At 42.9% G+C, this 18,112-nt stretch overlaps 1 protein-coding gene across 4 annotated transcripts in view; it reads left to right on the forward strand.

Annotated features, from left to right (window-relative positions):
• Window positions 1-18,112, forward strand: part of Sh3d19 (SH3 domain containing 19) — a 136,747-nt gene that overhangs the window by 76,955 nt on the left and 41,680 nt on the right. For all 4 annotated transcript variants that reach the window (XM_026786797.1, XM_013348806.2, XM_026786823.1 and 1 more), the window contains exons 3-4: window positions 11,854-11,894; window positions 17,543-17,585. In XM_026786797.1, the coding sequence (XP_026642598.1) occupies window positions 11,854-11,894; window positions 17,543-17,585 (84 nt within the window). The remainder of the gene's footprint in view (window positions 1-11,853; window positions 11,895-17,542; window positions 17,586-18,112) is intronic.

An 18,112-nucleotide genomic window follows, 5' to 3' on the forward strand; every position in this document is an offset into this window, starting at 1 on the left:
GTGTGTGTGTGTGTGTGTGTGTGTGTGTGTGTGTGTGTGTGTGTGTGTGACTGCGGATCTGCCTGTCACAGAGGTTCCACCCAGTATTCTTCAGACCCTGGCTGTTTGAATTGTGTGAAAAAGGTAGAATTAAAAGTAAAGACCTAGATTCTAACCCCACCATTGGCGGTTGCAGTTCCCCCACCTTGCCCCTCCCCCTTTTCTTCCTCTCCCCAAGGAGGGCACAACGCAGTGTCCTTGCACATGGATGCACTCAGATAGAAACAGCTGTAAATCTTGGGAAAGTTATGGCCTTGGTTCCAGCAGGGTACCTGTCTGGAACAGAACGTGCAGTGTTGCCACAGCAGCTGTGGGTGTTTGGAAAGACACAGCCCTGTCATCCCATCAATAACAGGAATAAAACATAGACCACTGCTGAATATCTTCTTACCAAATCGTCGGTACCATCTAACCAGGATAAAATAGGCCGAGTCGCTGATGGAGAAAATAACAAAGCAATAGATACAAAACCACAAAAAAACTAGTCAATGTAATTTTATATACTAGAGACCTCCCAAAGCCTTTATTTTACTAATAAAATACATCTTGAAAATGAATTGAACCGTGTCCTTGGAAAATAGAAATTTCTTGAGAAAGTTCCTCTCACTGGTAGCCTTGACCAACAATATAAACGAAGCATGGAAAGAGAGAATTTCTTCTAACAACACAAGGGTTTGTTCTCAACAGGAACCCCAACAATGTGTAGGCACAGAACCTTTATGCAAGTATTTAGAAATGTCTCCTTTACATAAATAAGCAAGGCTATCAGGACTCCCACCAGCTAACTTCCATCCCTTGCAAAGCCACTGGAAAACCAAGAGCAAACACAAGGACATTGGAGTCCTTTAAAATGATGACCGCTGCTAGCTGTATAAAATAACCCCAGAGCAGAGGACATTTCAAGACTTAGGCGGCCAGAGAAAAGCAAGTTTTAGAATAAGGGTATCTTCATTCCAAGTTAATAACGTAAGGCCACAGGCAGTAAGATGGTCTCCAAACAAGCAGTCCTATGTAGTCAGGATGTTTAAAGATATCCAGAAGAGCCAGGGAGAACAAGAAGGCAGGTGAGAACAGCAGGTGTGGAGTCCATTTGAACCAGGAGCACAGACCCAGGAGAACAAGGCAAGGTTTCCCAAAGTGCTCAAGGTCAGACTCCGCCTGAAGGAGGATGAGCGCGTGCTGGCCAGCTGGGAAGTAACTGGCCTGCTGCACAGGGCACTGTGTTACTGCTGCCCCCATCTCCTCCCCACCCCCACCTCTGTTCTCCCCTCCCACACCAGAGGCATTCTGTTCAGCCATTCTTCCGCAGCACCGCAGTGAAATGACCCCAAAGACAGTGTGTGCTGAGGCAGGAGGGCACACGGGACCACATGATACTTCCAAAAGGCAGACAAATCACTCAATATTCCATACAAATTACTTTGTAAGTCTTGCTTTAAAAATCTTTATGGTCTGAATGTTTGCATCTCACCAGACTTTGTTGTGTTGAAGCCTTAACCTCCAATGATAACCGTTCTTTGTTTTCTGTTTTAAGTTATTGTTTATTTTTATCTCCTGTGTGTATGTGGGGGGGGTGCATTCATGTGAGGTCAGAGGACGAACTTGGGTGTTGTCCTCACTTCCCATGTTGTTTAGGATGGTCTTTTCTTTGTTGTTGTACCTCAGGTGACCTGATAGATTCTCCCGTTCCCACCTGTCCTCTTCCTACAGGGAAGCTGGGATTGCACCCGCTTTTACATGGGTTCAAACTCGGGCCCCCATGCTTGCGTGGCAAGCACTTTCCCACTGAGTCAGCTCTCCCCTCTGCCCCCACAGGGAGGACCATTAAGCTGAGGTTAGGTTGTGAGGGCAGAACTTAAATAAACCACAAGATGAAGGCAATATTAGAACACCATCTTCTATTGTTTTAATTTTGCTTGCTAGATGTGCGATGTGTACCCCTTCTAAGTGGTGGCACACTGCAGCATGGAGGAGGCCATGGTGGGAATATTTACACCAGAAAAACTGGCAGACCGGGGGCCGATTTATCATTTTACTCACATAAAACGATGGGGAAGGAAATGTTAGTGCTGCAAACATATCGAAAGCGTTATGAAAAGCTCGGGGTGTGGTTCCGTGGTAGACACTGTGCATGCCATACCCAAGAATTGGTTTGATCTCAGCATTGACGGATGCAAGGGTTATGAAAAGCACACAAAAAGATGAATGAAAGTTCCTGCTTGCACTTGGAAATCATTGCCCGAGTCACCAACGATGTTGTGAATGCCACTGACGAATGAAAACCTGGACAAACACAAACAAGAATGTCTCATAAATATAAACGAAAACTGGTTGCTCCACACACACAGCAGACAAAACTGTATGTGCCCCAAATGCTAACAAGAGTTGTCTTCATGGACATGTGATTATAATTTAGAACTACTCGTGCCTCTGTAGGTTTGAGCCTTCTGCGAATGAATGCAGTGCTCTGTGTAATTTGTATAATACTCTATTACTGTGTGTGCTTATAATGTCTACATATGCGGACATGTATGCAATGGCCAGAGGACAGCTCTGTGGAGTCAGTTCTGTCCTCTCGGCTCTATATGAGTTCTGGGGACCAAACTCAGTCTCAAAGCTTTGGAGCAAGCACTTTTATCCACTGAGCCATCTTGTCAGCTCTGTGAATTATTTTAAAATAATTTGCTGTGGCCAAAAAAAAAAAAATGGAAAACAAAATAAATCAATTGGCTCACATCAATTTCAACACCTTTGAATAATGAACATTATATTTAAGCCATCACCCAATCAATCACTTTGTGAAATTAGCAGCCTGAGGTCAAATTTATTTACCATTATAGGAAAGAAAATCCCCTGGACCCGGTGTTGCATAATAAAATGACTCAGGGTCTGTATGCGATGTCAGAGCTGTTTACAGAAAGAAAATGATCTGTTTCCTGAACCACCACTGCTGTGGCATGAAAATGAAACAGAGCTAGCAGTCACATTAAATCAACTTGCAGACTTAGAGTTCTTCAGATTTGTTTATTTTTGTTTTATGCGTATTTTTTTTGCCTGCGTGTATGCCTGTGGACCATGTGTATGTAATGTCCTTGGAGGCCAGAAGAGGGCATTAGATAGGTGCCTCTGAAGTTGTAGTTATAGCCAGTTGTGATTCACTATCTGTGCTAGGAATTGGACTCAGGTCCTCTGGAAGAGCAGCCAGTGCTCTTAGCCACTGAGCCATCTCCCCAGCCCCAACACTTTAGAATTTTCTTTTTAAGCAGTCATATAATTAATATTTCTTATTTTCCTAGATGCTGGGGACCAATGTAAAAAATGAGCCCCTGCCTTTATCAGTGTGGAAGAAAGAAGTAAGCAGGCAGTTAAACAAACCGAAGCTAGAATTAATACAGACCAGGAGACGGGAACCACCTGCAGACACTTGGAATCTTTAGAAGATAATTACCAAATATAGAACTAGTCAAATGCTAATTCAAACAAAATATATCTAAAGGAAAGAGTATTGTCAGACTCAAAAAATGAGAAAGTACATCTCCCTCCTAATGGAAGAAGAAACTGAATGACCGTTTTCTAGAAGCAAGGCTGTACAGACATGAGTAGTTGCGTTCACCTTGCTTTCAGCATCCAAAGCCAGAGCCATCCCTCAAATGACCCAGCTAGTCTCAGGGCAGGCATGTGTATACAAAGTCCATTATTAATCTGAACCTGTTATCGATGGCAACATCACCATAAGAGTGTCTAGACACTATTTATCTGGTTATGGTCCTTCCTGCTTATAAATTACCAGCAAGAGGAATCAGCTGAAGTGAACCTGTCTACAGGTGTGTGAATGGACAGGTAGACAGTTTTTGGTGGTTGGAGAGACGGCTCAGTGGTTGAGAGCACAGCCAGCTCTTGTAGAGGATCAGTGGCTGTAAACAGCCTGTAACTCCTGTTCCAGAGGACCTGTGTTGTCTTCTGGCCTCTGAAGGCACCAGGCCAGTACATTGTGTATGAACACAATGCATTCAACACCTCAAACAAAAATAAATAATTTTTGTAAGTTTGGGGCTGAGAGATTACACCGTGGCTAAGAGCAAGCTGATCTTTCAGAAGACGAGTTTGGCTCCAACACCTAAGTCAGACAGCTAACAGCTGCTTAAGTCCAGCTCCAGAGAAAGTCTGAAGCCCCTGCAGTCATCTGCACACACATACACATACACACAAACAATTAAAAATAATCTTTACAAAACTTACTTCCAAAGTAAGGTTGACCTTTGAGAAGAGAAATGATCCACGCTTAGTAATGAGGTGGGTGCTGTAGCAGTGTGAATAACAGCAAAGACTCACTGTTGAGTAACAAACTACCTGTAATTATTCAACATGATCTGCGTTTTATTCCTCTTATTGATGGAATGACAGTGCTATCTTCCCAAACACGCTGGACATCCTGTTCCAGAGAGGCACCCTGCTGAAACCAAGACCTTAACTTTCCCAAGATTTGCAGCTGTTTCTACCTGAGTGCAACCATGTCAGAGAACATGGAGAAAAAGCTAAGAAGTGAGTGACTAGGGTATTTCAAAGTTCAGCATAACTGTGAACACAACTATAGTCTTAGCTGCTCGAGAGGGCAGAGGCGGGAGGATTGTTTGGTTCAAGATCAGCTGGGCCAAATAGCAAGACCATAATTAAAAAATCAATTAGTCAATAAAAGACTTTTAATTTTTAAGACATTTTTTTCTGTGCATGAGTGTTTTGCACGCATGAATGTCTGTGCATCGAGTACATGCCTGCTTTGGAGGTCGGATGAGGGCATCACAAACCGTGGTGAGCTTCCATATGGGTACCGGGAATTAAATTTGAGTCTTATGCAAGCACAGTCACTGAGCCATCTGCCCAGCCCCATAAAAGGTATGTTTAAGAGCTATTTTGGTGTGGGAAATATTGTAGTCCTTTTGTTTGGAGGAAGCAGTATTTTTGAGACATTTCCCCTTGTAGCCAAGGCTAGCCTGAAAGTGAGCCTCCTGGAGAACTGGACTTATTGCCACCACACTTGGCTTACTGTAGTTATTGTAGTATCTTACAATAACTTAACTTATGCATTTTATTATCATCTAAAGTGTAAAAAAGTATCTGCCTCATGTCACATAAAGCTTAGGTTTCAAACTGACCTGATTTCTTCCTTAGTTTTCTGAAGCATCAATTAATACTTTGATCAATTTCAAATGCTTAAAATATGTATTTGTCTTGATTTTAAGGAAAAAAAATAACAGACCTCCATCCCTCTTGTCAGTTTTGTCTTAGTATCATAAAGAGTGGAGAATCATGTTTCTCACCTGTTTTCTTGCCCTGTTGTTTTCTGTTAAATCCACTGATCTTTGAGTGACTGTGTTAGTCATAAGGTTTGATTTGGGGGTGGTAAGGAAAATATTGTACTCATTACTTGAAGTGATTCTAGTCTTATCTGAACAGTGTTTTTGCTGAAGCTAAGGCCAGAAGTTCACATGCACACCCGTGCCCTTATGTAATGTATTTTGTTGCTAGCCCAGTTCCAAATGACGGCTGTTTCTTTCAAACTTCGTTACTGATTTTTGTTTGTTTGTTTGTTTGCCATAGCATCAGGAGCCATTAGGAATCTATGCTAGGAATTTCTGTCTTCCTGATTTCAATGTTGGATGCTTCAAAATGACTTAGAAGCAATGTCAAAAGGAAGGCTAAATATACTGACCTGACCAAAAATTAGAAAAGACGGGGGGGGGGTTGTCTTTGAAATATATTTTTCTTCCTCTCTGACCTTCCCCCATCTCAACCATCCGACTCCTCCCCCCTGACTGAGGGAGCCATTACCAGGCTAGTGAGAATCCTGGCACTAAGGTAATTCCCAGGAATTCACAAGGATGACCCCAGCTAAGAACCCTAAGCAATAGTGGAGAGCATTCTCTTTGGAGGGATATTTTGCTCAAACTAGATATATGGAGAGAGCTTTGGTCCTACCTCTGATGTGCCAGACTTTGTTGATTCCCCATGGGAAGTCTCACCCTCCCTGAGGAGTGGATGGGGGTGGGGGGGTTGGGTCGGTAGAAGGTGGGAGGAGGAGGAGAGGGAGAGGGAACTGGGATTGGTATGTAAAATGAGAAAAGATTGTTTTAATATATATATATTTCTCTTCCTCTGACCCTTCTCACTTTCTCTTCCTATATCCTTTTTTTTCCACATGTGTGTGGCATGTGTAAATGTGTGTTCATACAGGTATGGGCATGTGTGGTAAGGGATGTTCTTGCACATGAATGGGCCTGTATGCGATACCCCAGGTTGAGGTCTGGAGTCTTCCTCAGTCACTTCCCACCTCATTCACTGAGGCAGGGTCTCTCGATTGGACCCCAAGATCACTCGTATGCCTGGTCTCCCTTGCTCAGGGAGTCCCATCTCTGCCTGTGGAGCTCTGGATTTGGAGGGGTGGGGGGCAGCCACAGCACCAGGTATTTGCATAGGCCCTATGCTCACTGCTTACTTGGTGAGTACTTTAACCTTGGAGCAATCTCCTCAGCCCCTCGCATCCTTTTTTAAAGTTTTTGTTTACCTTTTTAAAACGTGTGTGTGTGTGTGTGTGTGTGTGTTCTGTGTGCATATTTGTCTGTGTTCCATGTGTTTGCAATGCCCACAGGGGCCAGAAGAAGGCATTGGATCCCTAGAACTGGAGTTGTAGATGGTTGTGTGCCACCATGTGGGTGCCAGGAATCAAAACTTAGTCCTCTGGAAGAGCAGCCAGTACTCTTTTAACTACTGAGCCATTTCCTCAGCACCCCCGTAGTGGTATATTATTTGTATTTTCATAAATAAATCTTGCCTGAAGACCAGAGGCAAAGCTAAGGCCACTAGAGGTCAGGCAATGGTTGGCATGCACCTCTAATCCCGGGATTTGGGAGACAGAGTCAGGTGGACCTCTGAGAATTCAAGGCCACCCTGGGCTACACAAGATCAATGTAGAAACAAATCCAGGTGGATTAATCCTGGATTAGTACATTTCTTGGTTGAAATTTAAAATTCATTCCTAATACTCTTAACAATTAAGTGTCCAGTTAGTTGTCTTTTGCTTTGAGAGAGCCAGGGCAGGGAGAAAGGGGGGCTGAAAGCCAATAAGTCAAAAGGAGACAACTATTTATCATCTAATACTATCCTTCCTCCCCACTTAATATAATAGATAACCTTTCAACATTGTGCTGTCTTTCTTATGCCTTTCACCAGTAAACAAGTCCTTACCATAAAATGTAATTCTACTCCATCGCTACATATCTGAAAAGAAGGGCATTGAGTCTCAGCCCTCTCTTGCGACTAGGTTTCTTTCCTTTTTTCTTTTCTGGTGCAGAGGCTGGGACCCAGGTCTCATTTTTCTACGGAATTATATCCCCTCCTCTTTAGGATTTTTGTAGAAACTTTCTTTAGATCAGGCAAGATTGGCTCTAGAGGAAAGGTAAGAAGCAGCCTAGAAAAGATTTATATCAGTTGTTTAGTTCTTTGGTTCACTCAACAGGTGTTTATTGTCCATCAGAATCCTAGTTTTCTCTGTGTTCGCATTTGAGGAGGTTGGAGGTCACACTGGGCACATTGCAATAAATGCCACCTTTCTCAGGTGCCGACTGGACATTATGCTACACATTTCTTCGCAAATCGGGTTGTGTGCCTGCTCCCCAGCATATAAGGAGCCTGACTGAGATGCATTTTATCTGATGAGCTTCATAGTGTTACACATGGCTTGAAACTAGCAGTGTATCTGTGCCCCACTTATTGGGGGCTACTGGAATCTTATAATAAGAGAGTCTCTTTTAGATAGTACGCAGCTACAAAAACAATAAATTTAGTCACTCCTGAAATTCTATGAACTGACACTTAGGGTTTCCTGTCTGTTACCAAGTCACGTGTTGAAGTCTAAAGCTCCATCATAGAAGGCCAACTTGACAGACACTCTTCCATCTACTGTTGGTAGCTAGGTCAACCCTCTAGTGAGTGCCGGATGCTTGCCAAGGTGAAATCCTATATGAAAAGTACCTCTTTATTTTCTCCAGAGCTGGCAGTGGATCCAAGGCTCAGGACGTGTGAGACGTTTGCTTTATCCCTGGGTTTAAGAACCAAGGTCTGACTGTAACCCAGACTGACCTTGAACCCACCATTACCCCCACACACACACACCTTTATCTTCTGAAATTATAGGTGTGTCTCACCAGGTCCTGTGAGCAGTTCCTGCTTTTAGATGAAAGATGCTTTGGGCAAGATGCACATGGCAGGGCATAGCTGGGTATTGATATCAAGAGGGCAAAACCAGCAGCAAAATTAGTTCTGAGGATTTGTGTGCTGAGTGGGCTGTGGGTGGAATCACTGGAACTAGTTAAATTATATTTCTTTCTGCCCGCAAGTAGGATTGAGTTCCCGTTAGTTCAGCGAGCACATGAAACGGTTCCGCTGAGCTGCTTTGTGGAAATAGGGAGAAGCCATTATTTCTCCTTGAGAAACCTACAGTCTAATTAGGAAGTCGAGACATGCATGTGTGGAAAAAAAAAATAGAGGCAGGGCAGCAGACTCCAGTTTTAAATGTCCTGTAGTAATAACAGTTGAAAGCATTTTCCATGATCTTTGAACTTTTTATAGAATTTCTTTTTAATAGACTTAGAGCGATAGGAAACTAAATCACCAGAGCCACCGATCACCCTGGCCATTTTGTAGAACACATCCTGGGAGGGAGGCCTGAAAGAACAGAGCACTGTCTGTGTTTACAGTGGGAATGAGAGCGTGGGACCAAAGCTTGTGGCTTCTTCTCTTTGCCTTTGCTTCGACTCCGTGCGAGATGAGGTAAATGAGGAAGTGTGCTAAGCAGTTCTCTGCCAGCTCCATCCCTAGCCCCCGCTTTTACAAATCTTCATTCTATACCTCTTAAGCGTGAAGTTTATCTAAGTTTTAGAACTATAAGGTTTTTTTTTCACTTAGTGCAGCTATACTTTCTCCTACTTTTCAATTTACCACGTTCTAGCCCAACATCGTGTATTATGGCATTAATCTAGACTACCAAAATATCATTATTCCTCTATATTTATGGAGCATGCTTCTTACAGAACAGTACTTTCTCTTCTCTATTACATAATATATTGCTTTAATTCAAATGTTACTACTTGGTGGTGTGAGTTACGTCCCGTACACACAGACCAGAAGCACAAGCTGTTCCGTAGCTCACTTGGTTCCTCTGGGGATATAAATCAAACTGACCACAGCCCTATTTATAAAATCCCAAGGAGCTGTGTTTTTCTGAAATGTAGGAGATCATATGTGTTTCATTGGAGTCAAGGAATAAATATTTGGAGTGGGGGAAAAAAGAAAATGGAAACACAAAAGTATATATTATGTGCCTGTATAAAAATGCCGTGATGGAAGCCATTTTGTTTCTTTGTTTATAGGTGGTTTTCTGGAATGTGATGTATATCTCCAAATCCCAGCTTTTCGATTGACAGAATAGCAGGGACTGGCCTTCAAGTCACAGTCTTCCTGCCTTAGCTTTTGAATATAATGGGATTGTGCGTATGACCAGCATCCCGACCCGTTATTATGTATGATTACCATATGCTAAAGACAGGTGGATAGAGATTTATCACTATAGATTGGGGAGTGTAAGTCAATGGTAGAACCTTGCTTGGCCTGCCTAGGGTCCCAGGTTCAACATGATAAAAAGCAGAAATTCAGGCCAGGCCATTGTTGCGCTTCCTGCCCCACCTAACAACCTCATGGTGGAAGGAAAGAATCAGCTTCCAAAAGTTCTCCCTCCTCACACATGCTCACCATAGGGCACACACATGAACACATGATAAATACATATAATACTTTCTTGACTGCAGACAATCCTAAGCTCTAAACACAGCACTTACACAAAAGTTTGTTTCGTAGAATGACTACTTTCTGTGTTCTGTCATGGAAAGACTGATTTCTCTACCCAAGGTTGGCTCTACTCCCAATTGTCTGAAGAACCTAGTGTTTCTTGATTTCCCCCCTTCTCTTCCTCATCCTGCCTCAGCCCTGCCTCCTGTCATCCAGTCCCTGATCTTCTCAGTCTCTATTGCTGCCATCTTGCCTTGCCAACCAGAAGTGGTGGCGTTGGCTTCAGTTCCATCCTTGTTGGTCCTGGCTCTTTTTGTTGCTGCCAACACTGGCTCTCCGTAGGTCTTGCAACTGTCACTCCTGTAGAAGCAGAACACATTGCAGCTACTCAGTCTCGATTCTATTTGGAAGAATTGTCACATCCACAAGGTATAGAGTTCAGTGAATTACCACCTCCTCTGAGTAACTCAAGAAGTCCTTTCTCTGAAACACTTAGGACAGGAAGGTTTTGGATTTCAGTCTTTCAGGTTTGGGGTACCCGAGTGGACTTTGCTGGGAAGCATCCTTAGCCCAAAACCCAAAGTGCTCACAAGTCTTCACCTTTTGAGTGTCATGACCATGTTCAAAAGTTTGGATTTGGAATTTTTAGACCAAAGATGTTCAACCATGACAGGACTTAAAAGAGACTTAAAACAATAGAAATGCATTTATCTCACTGTTTTTGCTGGAGTCAGTGGGTGATGTAAAACAGCAAGAACATATTAGCCTAGTGCTTTTGCTGGAGTTGAGGTGTCAGGAGGCCTGTGTTCCTCTGAAACCCACAGGCAAAACTGTCCTAGCCTCATGGTTCCTGTGGTCACCGACAGTCTCTGATGGTTCTCAGCTCTGAGCAGCGTCCCTGTCACCATGTGGCGCTTTCCCTAGGTATCTGTCATCTAAACATCAAGCCACATCGGATTCTGTCCATCCTGCCCCCGTATGGTTATAAAAGAAAACATTTAGACCGCGCCTCGCATATAGCCTCAAAGTGGTAGTCTCTGATCATCATGGTGAGAAGCGGACAGGCATGGTGCTGGAGCAGTAGCTGAGAGCCTTACATCCTAATTCACGGGCAGCAGAGAGAGAGAGAGACATTGGGCCTGGTATGGACTTCTGAAACCTCAAAACCCACCCCTAGTGACATACCTCCTTCAATAAGGCCACGCCTCCTAATCCTTCCAATCCTTCTCAAAGAATTCCATGTCCTAGTGACTAAGCATTCAAACATATGAGCCCATGGGGGACCATTCTCATTCAACCACCACAGCAAGTAGAATTTCAAAGAACGTTCTGAAACATGTAAGGAATAGTATTAAAAAAATATTTTGTTGGTTTTTATTTCCCCCAAATCTTCTCATTACACTGGTTGTCCTTTTTTTTTAAAATGGTTCCGAAGACAGTGCAGCTGATTTGAGAAAAACAAAACACAAACATCAAACTCATGTATTTTGTAGCTAGAGTGTCTTGACCAGTGAACGAACACACTGGAAGAGGGGACTATAACAAAGTCAACAGAAAGCCACAACCAGCTACTGAACAGAGCGCCCCAAAAGTAGATTTCTTTGTTGGGCTGAGGTATTTTAAAGCCTTATCTAAAGAAGAAACTGTTGGTACTTAGGTCATATTGCGACTCAGATAGTGTATTTATACCCACTGTAAGGTTGAGGGAGAGCTATGGGAAGCTCTCCAAGCACAGTGGGGTGTCTGATGAGGAGGCGTGTCCAGATTGTCCCGGAGAGACGTGATGTGTTGGTGTCTAAGAAGGCGATTTTAAGGCATTGTAATATAAAAGGCAGTTTTAAGTTTTTCACTAATTTCTGTTCTGCCAAGAGACCAGTAACTAATGGCTTATGCCCCTCCCATGACCTGGCATTGTGAAAAACTGTTCTCAGGATTGATGAATGTGTAATACATTTTCTCTCTTTCTTTTTCTAGCCAAGGACCATTGTCATCCATTAGAGCGGTGATCAAGAGATGTAAGTCTGTTTTCTTCTGCTCTGTGTCTTCCTCTGTGGTAGAGTTATAAACAATGGTTTAGGTTCCCGGCAAGCAATTGTAGATGATGGATCCGCAAAGGCCCTAGCAACTGTAGCTTCTTTTTAGAGGTAATAAGGCATTTTTGGCAGCTAGTTTTTCAGCTGCCGTAGGTTGAGAAGCCAGAACCTCACTTTTCCCTCATTGCATCAAGTAATTTAATCAAGTAATGAACAAAATCTGGAGCTGGGCACAGTGGTACATGCCTATCGTCCTGGCACTCTTAGGAGGTGGAAATTGGAGGATCCAGAGTTCGCAGTCATCCTTGGCCACGTGAGGAATTTGAGGCCAGCCTGGGCTACATGAGACTCTGTCTCAAAACACAAAACTGAAAATTTAATCTGGTAATGCATATCTATGAGCAGACCAAATTTTGTGTAATAATTTTTCTAAAGTACAAGGTGTCTGTCTGCTGAGTTTAAGAAACATTAAGCCCTGGGCTGGAGAGATGGCTCAGTGGTTAAAAGCACTGGCTGTTCTTCCAGAGGACCTGAGTTCAATTCCTACTGCCCACATGGGCTGTTCCAGTGAACCCGATGTCCTTTCTGTACTCAAAGGCACTAGGCATTCACATGGCGCTCAGACATACATGCAAGCAAAACACCCTACACATAAAACAAAAAATAAAATTAATATCAAACCTGTATCTTCTGATTAATTTGCTCTCTTCATGTATGGGGGGAGGTGTCAAGACAGGGTTTCTCTGTGTAGCCCTAGCTGCCCTGGAACTCGCTCTGTAGACCAGGCTGGTATCGAACTCAGAGTTCTGCCTGCTTCTGCCTCCCAAGTGCTGAGGTTAAAGGTGTGTGCCAACACTGCCTGACTTCTTCATAAAAAAAGTTTTTAAATTGTATATATAATTATATATAATGGATATATGTATTCCTATAAAGATAGGCTCATACTTCTATATAAAAATAGAACTGCTGGGGGCTGGAGAGATGGCTCAGAGGTTAAGAGCACCGACTGCTCTTCCAGAGGTCCTGAGTTCAATTCCCAGCAACCACATGGTGGCTCACAACCATCTGTAATGAGATCTGGTGCCCTCTTTTGGAGTGCGGGCATACATGGAGGCTGAACACAGTGTACATAATAAATAAATCTTTAAAAAAAAGAAAGAAAGAAAGAAAGAAAGAAAGAAAGAAAGAAAGAAAGAAAGAAAATAGAACTGCTGTAAGCAGAATTCTCTCCAAACTTAGCATTTATATTTTGTGTCTTCACCCCTCGGGTGGTGTTTTATACTTGCCATTAGTATAGAATTTTAACATTTTGTAAGGAAAAGGATCTGAAAAGGTCTTTTATTTAAACAGGACATGGGTTACCTGTTACAAGAAAAGTAATGATGTGGGAGTGATTTTTTATTAATAAAGAAGCTGCCTAGGCCCATTTTATAGGCCAGCCCTTAAGTAGGCGGAGAAAACAGAACAGGATGCTGGGAGAAAGAAGCTGAGTCAGTGAGTCGCCATGATTCTCCTGCTCCAGGCAGACGCAGGTTAAGATCATTTCTGGTAAGCCAGCTTGTGGACTATATAAAATAATAGAAAGGCATCTACGCGTCATGAAGAACAGTACAGTGAAAATCAATATGGTGGCAGTTCATAAAAATATGTCGTCTATGGTAAAGAGAAGGTCAGTGGTCAAGAGCACTTGCTGTTCTTTCAGAGGTCTGGGGTTTGATCCTTGACACTCACATTGGGAGGGGAAAAAATGAAAGAGACAGGATCTTTTGGTGTCTCTTAAAGCTGTTCCCTTTAAAGGACAGTAATGGAGGAGATGCGTGGTCATCTTTGTGAATCCTTGCCTGCTGAGGAGGGAGCACGCTGTTCCTGCCTGGCACCTTCCCCTTTCCTTCCCTGGAATGACTTCCCCTTTGTGCCTAATCCCCCATACAGTCCCCAGGATGGAGTTTGCTTAGACTGTGCAAGACTTAAAGGGAGGGCAGAACAAACCGAAAGAGTGGCCAGAGAAGTAGAAAAAACCGAGAGAGACAGCTGCCCGTGACCTAAAGGATGGACATAGTACAGTGGAGCCTCGAGCCAAGTAAAGGTGGACAAGGACGGGCTATTCTGTCCTTGGGATGTCGGTGGAGACAGCAGTGACCGTAGAATATCTGAACCGTGAATGGGATGAAGCTTGGGAGTAATGAGGAGAGAGGGCTGGTGTTTGAGAAGTCAGCAGTCATGTAGAGAGAGCCTGTTTGTAGTCTGCTGAGGGTGAGAAAGTTTGGGGGTATTTGTGTCTGGTGGGGAAGCAGTCACTGGGGGTCAACTGGGGAGTCAGAGGAGGTGAAGGCAGCACAGCGGCCCTCGCAGAGGGAGGAGATGGAGCAATGGGAAACTGAGCTAGATTTGGGGTCCCAATGACCCATTTGTCTTTAATCCCCGCGTGTCACTTACATCGTGACAGCTACACAAGAGTCTGCATTTGTCCTGTCACTAGACAAGAAGGCCAGATAGATACAGGATTCTCATTCCTATAAACAAAGTGAGGAGTTGTTACCATCGCCACTCCCATCCCTCCTATTGTCTATTTAAGAAAATTTGTAGGACTGGAGAGACGGCTCAGGGGTTAAGAGAACCGGGTTCTCTTCCAGAAACCCTGAGGTTAATTTCCAGAACTCACGTGGCAGCTTACCAACATCTGTGACTCTAGTCCTAGGGGACCTTTTCTGGCCTCTGGGGGCACCAGGCATGCACGGAGTACACAGACATACATGTAGACAAACATCCATATACAATACTCATAGTGACTGTTGGTGAGGGCTGGGAATCCAACCTGGGTCCTCTAGAGCTCAACTCTTGCTCTTACCCATTTCCCCAGCCATTAATTTAACAAGAAAAAAATTTAAAGGAAAAGTTGTAATTTTTTTATCTTAGCAGTTAATTAGGATGTATGTTTTACTAGCCCAGAATCTACCATCTAACCCCGACAGCCTTTGTTACCTTTTTAAGGCAGTATTCCACAGCTAGTTGCTTTTCAAATTCTTTAATGTTGATTCTAGTTCCAGTCTATGGTGGGTCTTTGTATATTCATTCTGTGAGTCCTAAATATTCTTTAAAGTTTTTTAAATAGGTGCTAATTGGGTATATATGACCTTTCATTACCTTTTTGCTGTTCATTTGCTTTGGTTTTTTAAAGACAGGGTTTTGTTATATAGCTCAGACTGGCCTGGAATTCATTATGTGCCCGGGCTGGCCTTGAGTTTATGGTGATTCTCTTGCTTTCCAAGTGCTGAGATTATAGGCCCTTTCATTAACTTTTTGAGACAAAAATATCTGTAGAATTCAAATTTAGCTGGCACTGTTTCTGTACCATGAATTGGGAACTGTCCCACACTTAGATGCAGGGCTGTCAGCAGATGAGCTAAACCTGTTTTATGATGGGAAACTGAAACCGGGGAGGTAAGTAGCTCACAAGGTAGAGCCGGGATGTGGACCACAAAGTTGGCCAGTCTGGATGCCCCTGATGTCACAGCATCCACTCACACCCTGCCCAAAATAATGTCGCTGCTGGGTTTATGATTGTGACTTTTACCAATAGGGTGTTCTATAACAGGGACATCTATAACCTAAAACCCTTCTATGTATTTGTTTCCTCTGACCATTTAATAGATAATTTAAAATAATTTAGGACCAAGACTAACTTAGTACCAAAGGAGACCAGCAATATGGAGAAATGAGCTTCTCCGAACCTTGCCCACGGTCACAGCCATGACCTCAGGTGGCTGATTTGCCTGTGCATCTCTCTGCCTATGGCTTAAGGAGAATCAAAGACAATCTTTCCAGCCTTATGATCACACTAAAACAGACGGTTCTGTATTGGTGGTAACACTACAAATCCACTCTCAACTTCTGACCGTATGAAACTACGTATGGTTTATCAACTTTTCTTCTCCACTTAAGTGTGCAGAATGGGGGAGAACGTGGAGAAATTCCCCACAAACTGGTCTTTAGAATGGGCTCCTTGAGAACAGAGGCAATACCTCTTAGTTCAAAGCAACGTGGCAGGTGGTCTTGCTGCTGAGAGCCTCATAGAGCATAGGCACTGGCTCGCTCTCTCGCTCCCTTTCCTCTTCTGTAACCCCTTCTTTTTCTCCCTTAGCATTCATGAATAGTACGGAGCACAATGCCCCGTGGAAGAGGTACGTTTATGCCGATGAGACTTAAGTCTTGGGGAAAGTGTGCCGTATCTGCTGATTCTGTCTTCAGTGCTGATGGTGGGGACTTGACTGAAACAATGAAACCTTAACAATCAGACGTCTCACACAGAGCTCTGACCTCCTCTTCCCTTCTGGTAGATAAACGTCCCTCAGGGTGGCCCAGCCTTGATCCAAATGCAACTGTCGGTGGCGCCAGGTGATGCCATGAACACGTTCCAAGCTGAGACCCACACATGGGTTTTACGCTTCATATGTTGGGGGTTTCACCTATGCAGACCAGTGTAGGTTCAGCTGTTTCAGCTCTCAGTGTAGCCCAGATTTCATTCCTACCTTCACCGGTGTCACTTTCAGCTCTGGCAGCCATGCTCAGAGGAAAGTTGGAAGACAGAGGAGAGATGCACGCTTCCAGTCTTCCCACATCAGAGGCACCGGGAGAGTAATGGAGAGGCAGGTGGTGAAAGCTACCGTTTGAGTACGAATGCCCTGTGTGCAAGTCCTTATGGTAGAGTAGTTGAGATGCCACCCACCAAAGGGATCTTTGAAAATAGAGATAATGCTCAAAATGGATAATATCAAAATGGATCTCCAAATGTGACCTATTTGCCACATTGTCCCATTGAATTGATTTCCTTTATAAATAAAATTCAGGAAAAAAAATAAGCCATGAAGCTTTTATTTGGGCCTGGCGAGGTGAGTCAACAGAGTCTCACCATGTAGCATGGACCAGCCTGGAACTCACTGTGTAGACCTGGCTAGCCCTGGACTCACAGAGATCTACCTGTGTCTGCCTCAGCACTGGGACTAAAGACATGTGCTATCATACCTGGCTGCCTTGGAGAGGTTTGAGTTTGAGACTTGAAGGAGAAGTCATTGCTTCACACACAAAAATGTGTGTTATAAATAGGACCGTGAAAGGAGGGTTTGGGTACCTTTGTTTTTATTATTATTTCTTAATCAATAGAACTACTATAAAGGTCAAAAAAAGTTAGAAAACAGATCTTAAGAATGTGTTACTTCTATACTTTTTACAGTAGGAATTTAAACTATTTTAAAAGGACAGTCCTGTGGATAAAATTTAAAAATCCCTTCCCATTGTTACTTCATGTCATAATCTCAATGCCCCACCCTGCAGTCTCTCTCCAATAACTTTCCTCTGCTCTTTCTTCACATGGTGATTTTTCAAAATGACATAATATTTTAGATGCTATTTAAAATCTATTATTTTCTTCTGCAATACAATTATATGATTATAATTAACTATGCCATATCCGAAGATCATTTTGATTTATTTTTCTTAGAGCTATTAATGGTAATCACCTTCCATATGTGTCCTTGTAAGCTAACATGTTTCTAATTGTGTACTCTACAGAAATCGATTCTTTACTGAATGCACTAATATGGTGCTACATTAGCTTATCTTTTCTCTCCTAGCTTCTCGGACCTGTATTCAGAGTGAACTTCATCGGGATAGGAGGTATGGTTACATTTATAGTGGAGGGGATATTCTGATCATGTAAATTAAAGTATCTCATAATTGGCAGATTATTTCACCTTCGTAAACAGTGTTATTCTGAGCTCTGCCTCAGCAACACATCTCTGAATCAATCTCTAAGTTTGAGAAATGAAGGTTTTGCTTTAGAGAAGTAACACAGGCCTTAAAAGCTTCTTCTTTCTTTGCTGGATTCAATTTTAAATTAATTATTAAGCAACTATTCGATGTAAATGTTATTATACTGACTTAGAGAAATAATCTGTTCTTTATAAGTACTAATAGATGTTGCCTAGACATAGAAATGGAGGACAGGGTAGAAAATGGGTCAGAAGGGTAACAGAAAAGGCTAGATGGGTATATAGATGGATACATGGTAGAGAGGTAAATAGAAAGAGTGGTGGGAGAGAAGAGATGGATAGATAGGTAGATAGATAGATAGATAGATAGATAGATAGATAGATAGATAGATAGATGGATGATAGGTAGGTAGGTAGGTAGGTAGGTAGGTA

This window comes from Microtus ochrogaster, chromosome 1, assembly GCF_000317375.1.
Source record: "Microtus ochrogaster isolate Prairie Vole_2 chromosome 1, MicOch1.0, whole genome shotgun sequence".
In the NCBI taxonomy this organism is placed as follows: domain Eukaryota; kingdom Metazoa; phylum Chordata; class Mammalia; order Rodentia; family Cricetidae; genus Microtus; species Microtus ochrogaster.